Below are 4,784 nucleotides of genomic sequence, written 5' to 3'. Positions count from 1 at the left end.
GGTTCTGCTTAGGAATCAAGTAATATAGAAACTTCGAACATTCTAAGGGGTTATAATAGGCATATATATATATATATATATATATATATATATATATATATATATATATATATACACTAGGAGTTGCCTCGTGGTTTATTTTCATATTTTTTGGTAAGTTAAGTTTAGTTTTTAGAGTACAATTTTAGTGTTTATTTGTTCCATTGGCAATTTTTTTTACTGTTAGATTTTCAACTTTCTGTATTTTGCTTATTTAATTGGGGTTCTTTTTCTATTCCACATATGGTATTTTTNTTGGGGGGGGGGGGGGGAAGAGTCATCTATCTTAATTAACTAAACTATTCTCATATAATGAATTTTATTAATCATGTTTACTTTATTGAATAACAAAATGTTTAAAAGCTTAGACTGATTCTCTTCTATAACTAGGACGTGTTGTTTTGTGTTGTAATCACTTTGCAATACATTCGTGGCAAAATTTGTGATTACAAAATAGATGGTTTATGTAATGTATTTGTAAACATTAAAATGGTTGATCAATATTTAATAATTTTGAATAATATTTTAAGGTTTATTCATTTGTCTTTACTTTTTTTTGTCAACCAAAAACTCCAAGATTATAAGCCCAAACTGGAGGATAATTGTTTACAAAAAAATTTCAGAAACTAAAGTTCTAGAGTTTTACTCTCTAAACACCATGAATTTAAACTTTAATAATAATTTTTATTTAGATTTAATTTAAAAAAATTATGAGATTCCATAGTGAGTATTTCCTATAGTTTTTTTGTATTTTAACAGTATATAAAATGCTATAATATTTATTTTTCTTTTATTAACTGATTTAACCATAACCATAAGAAGTATTCTGTTAAAAATGACCATTATAAAGATATGAAATCAAAGTGATAATTATCCCTTTTGGAAGTACAATACTTGTCTACCATCATCGTTTTCTTTCTTCTATGGCTAGGATTTTATATATCTTCAGCTTCAGATCAGACAATTTGTGTGTTTGTTCCATTAATATGAATGTTTTCTTGAACTTCAGAAACACCCACCTTTTAGGGCGTATATGCTGTGACAAGAGGAAATGAAAATTTAAACCAATAGAGATTTTTTCTTTTCAATCCGCTATGAAGAAATAACCAAATAAAAATTTAAAGTAATAACATGCTTGATGTAAGTTGTATGGGCAAATCATCATCGTCTTTGTATTTTCTGTTGGGTCAAGACGTAATTTGTCAACTAAAAATTATAGATTCATATTACATGTCACTTTAAAACTACGACAATATTATAACATTGTTTCCGTTTTGGCCTTACAGAAATACCCGAGACCCACCATCATTTTTGAGTTTTGAATTTACCCCATGAGTAATCTTTTAATAAAGATGATGAAGTTTAGATATATAAAAGAAATATTATATTTCTTAATGTTACACATTTTTCATCTTCAGATTCAGATAACACTATGTGTGATTCTTTTATTAAAGATGATGCAGTTTAGAGATATAAAATAAATATTATATTCCTTAATATTGCACATTTTTCATCCTCAAATTCAGATAACACCATGATTTACCTCCCTTTTAATTGTTGGTAACCCCTATAACATCAGAAGCACCTTTTTTTCTTGTCAACACAAGACAGAAAATGATACTAATCCTTCGAAGCCTATTCAGTGGCTTTAAACAAAAAATAAAAAAATAAAGATCACCTTTTGGTGATTTTATTCACTGCGACATGTAAATGCAGATTCTGGAACAACTCGCTGTGAGGAACAAGTCACAAACGCCCGAGTTGCTGACTTGGATGTGTGAGCTGACGTGGCAAGACGTGAGTGGATGTGATGATGTGTCGAGGAAAGTTGATGACTTGGCATTGAAGATAGAGAAGAGATTGTTCTTGGAGATATGAAGAATATTCTCCATAGGAGATTAAGGAAAGGATAAACTTGAGCAGCAAGCAGTTTCCTTATCCTTGGAGATATGAAGAATATTCTCTACAACAAATAAGGAAAAGATAAGGTTGAGAGCAAACAGTTTCCTTATCCCTTGATACTTGGAGATTCACCTTCTAGGGTTTCTCTAGTCGTGTATATATATTCTAGGAGTAGGCCACGAGTCAAGTTGAGCACTCTAGAATATTTATACAGTTGTAAACTTCGAAGCCAGAAAAGAAGGCTTAGAAAGTGTGTTCCCAGTTCTCTGTGACGTTAATCAGGGAGGTGATTAAATGTGCAGAGAATTGTTTTTTCTTTCTCTTAGATCTACACTGGTGAGAGTTTAGGTAGAAAAGAGAGAGGGTTGGTTTTCTTCTCTTATATTAAAAAGAGAGAGGGTTGGTTTTCTTCTCTTAGATCTACACAGAGTGTTGTGTTAGATAGAAAAGAGAAGTTTCAGATTCATTCTTAGTCGAGATCAATCCTATTGGGTAGAATAGGTTGAGTAACGGCCGAGACAAAATTTTATCATTGTAAGAGATAAATTTTGTTAATAAGATTGAAGAGAAAAGTGTTGGTTTGGCGCGTTCCAAGTGTAAATCAGTGTGTTGTGTGTCTTTATACCTTAACAATTGGTATTAGAGCAGACGCCTGATAAAAGAATTGTTTATCTTTTCAACAGGTGAGATCTTGAGACGAGGTATGGAGAATCCACAACAGTTCGTTGATGAGAACAATCCGCTGATGCTTGACGCTGAGCATTATGATGATTGGAAAGCATAGATCAGACAAATGATACAGAGTCGTGATATGAAAGCCTGGTTCGCTGTTGAAGATGGATGGTCACTTCCAACATTTACGAACATCAGAGGAGAAACTGTAATAAAGCCCTATAAGCTGTGGACGGCTGAGGAGAAGTTAAAGGAAAAAAACAGAATGCTGAAGCTCTGTATACTATTTTCAGCTGCTTGCCAATGTATATGTTCGCGATGGTGCAAGAGTGTATGTCGGCGAAAGAAGCTTGGGATCTTTTGGAAGCCTTCTCTACGGAAACCAGAAGGATGAAGAAGGAAAAATATGATGTATCACCATCCTGTCATTTCAACAGTCATCTAAGCTCTCCTTGTCAGGAAGTTGTAGTGCTGAAGAAGGTATACAAGGATAAGAGGTTTATCAAAGAATTTCTCAGAAACTTATCACATGGATATCTTTCTCACAAATCTGATGGTAAAGGTGCTTTAAGTTCTGATGAACAGAAGGTTGATCAGGGTGTGAAATTAGTTCATACAGATGAACTGCAGATGAGAAAGAACGATCAGAAGGCTGAGGAATCATTCACTTTGAAGACTGTAGAAACTCAGACGTCTGTTCAAGATAATGAGGAAGAACTGATCAAGAAGCAGTTCAGAAGGCTGAAGGGTGTACAACGTCAACATCAATCTTCATCATCCAGATCTAATGCAGAGAAAGAATCTTAGAGTTCTGAATATCTAGGTTATGGACACTTTCAACCAGACTATTTTACACTTAAAAGAAAAAGCGTGCTGAAGTGTTACAATCGTCAAGGCTGTGGTCATACGAAATCTTGTCTGACATGGAGAGATATTGAGTCAGCCAAAGAAGATAATGAGAATCAGAAGTCTGTTTTGAAGCCTAAGGATGATGTGGCTAGCTTATCTGTTAAGAAACAAGTCATCGCCCTGTCTAAGAATCTGATTCTGCAGAAGAAGGAGAATTATGATCTGGTGTTTGAGAAGGAAGAGCTGCTTTGTAGAGTCTTCACACTCAAGAAATTGTTGTCTGAGGAGAAAGTCATTTCGTCTTTGTTGAGTCAACGTCTTGAGAATCAGCTAAAGAATAACAATAGGCTGAGAATTTGTTGTCTGAGGAGAAAGTCATTTCATCTTTGTTGAGACAACGTCTTGAGAATCAACTAAAGAATAACAAAAGGCTGAGTTAAGAAGCAAAAGATCTGTACAGGGGGCTGATCACTCACAAGGGTACTGTAATTGCAAACTGTGATATGAGGAACCATGGAAGAAACTCAAGCCGTGATACGAGTGTAGTTAATGGGTCTTTATATGGTCAGAAGATTTCATACATAGGTCATGGAACAAAAGAGCTGCAAAATGGAGGTGATGCTGTCAAACACGTGTCTGAGGTCAACATCCAGAAGACTAAACAGATGATTGTTATGAACAACCTGAGAGGGAAACTGTGTCGTTGTCCAGAAGAAGTTCCACAAGGTTGGAAGAAGAGGACAATATCAGAAGTTAGGGCAAGACTGTGAAGTGTCGAAGATCTGAACAAAAGAACATGTCGTTGTTACTATGCAAGTCAGAGCCTCCACAAAGTTGTATGTTTCAAGTGTCTGGATTGTACTATACCACTCACGCATCTGAAGGAGTGTCACAAAGATGTTCGAAGATACAGGCGAGTAAACATCAAGAAGCGTGACATGAACTATTATGTTGCGCACACTGTTGATGTTCAACAGACCGTTGTGTTGAAGCACTGGTTCTTTGATAGTGGTTCTTCAAGGCACATGACTGTGAATCAAGGAAGGCTACAAAACTTTGAAGAAGGCTTAGCTGACATGGTCACTTTTGGAGATGAAGCTGAAGGTAAAATCAGAGGCAAAGGTGTATCTCGTTGTAAAGATCAGCCCACTCTGGAATTTATCTACCTTGTTGATGGTCTAAAAACTAATTTGATTAGCAGCAGTTGGTTGTGTGATGAGGGTTTAGCTGTTACCTTCACCGAGAAAGGATGTCAGGCGGTTGATGAGTGCCACAATATTCGAGTCAAAGGTCAACGCTCTGATAATAGCTATTATATATGA

At 35.2% G+C, this 4,784-nt stretch overlaps 1 protein-coding gene across 1 annotated transcript; it reads left to right on the top strand.

Annotated features, from left to right (window-relative positions):
• Window positions 2,932-4,784, top strand: LOC104767866. Its single transcript, XM_019240912.1, has 4 exons — window positions 2,932-3,361; window positions 3,437-3,836; window positions 3,923-4,214; window positions 4,347-4,784. Exons 1-4 carry the CDS (start codon window positions 2,932-2,934, stop codon window positions 4,782-4,784), a joined length of 1,560 nt encoding a protein of 519 aa, XP_019096457.1.

This window comes from Camelina sativa, chromosome 19, assembly GCF_000633955.1.
Source record: "Camelina sativa cultivar DH55 chromosome 19, Cs, whole genome shotgun sequence".
NCBI lineage: Eukaryota > Viridiplantae > Streptophyta > Magnoliopsida > Brassicales > Brassicaceae > Camelina > Camelina sativa.
This window is presented reverse-complemented; position numbering and strand designations above follow the sequence as displayed.

Bases quoted from the DNA above. Each gene is read 5' to 3' on its own strand.
- LOC104767866 (XM_019240912.1), top strand. From the start codon at position 2,932: ATGGTGCAAGAGTGTATGTCGGCGAAAGAAGCTTGGGATCTTTTGGAA. The intron at 3,362-3,436 runs GTGTACAACGTC...CTGAATATCTAG, and splicing joins GCAGTTCAGAAGGCTGAAGG to GTTATGGACACTTTCAACCA. The intron at 3,837-3,922 runs GTCATTTCATCT...AGATCTGTACAG, and splicing joins ATTTGTTGTCTGAGGAGAAA to GGGGCTGATCACTCACAAGG.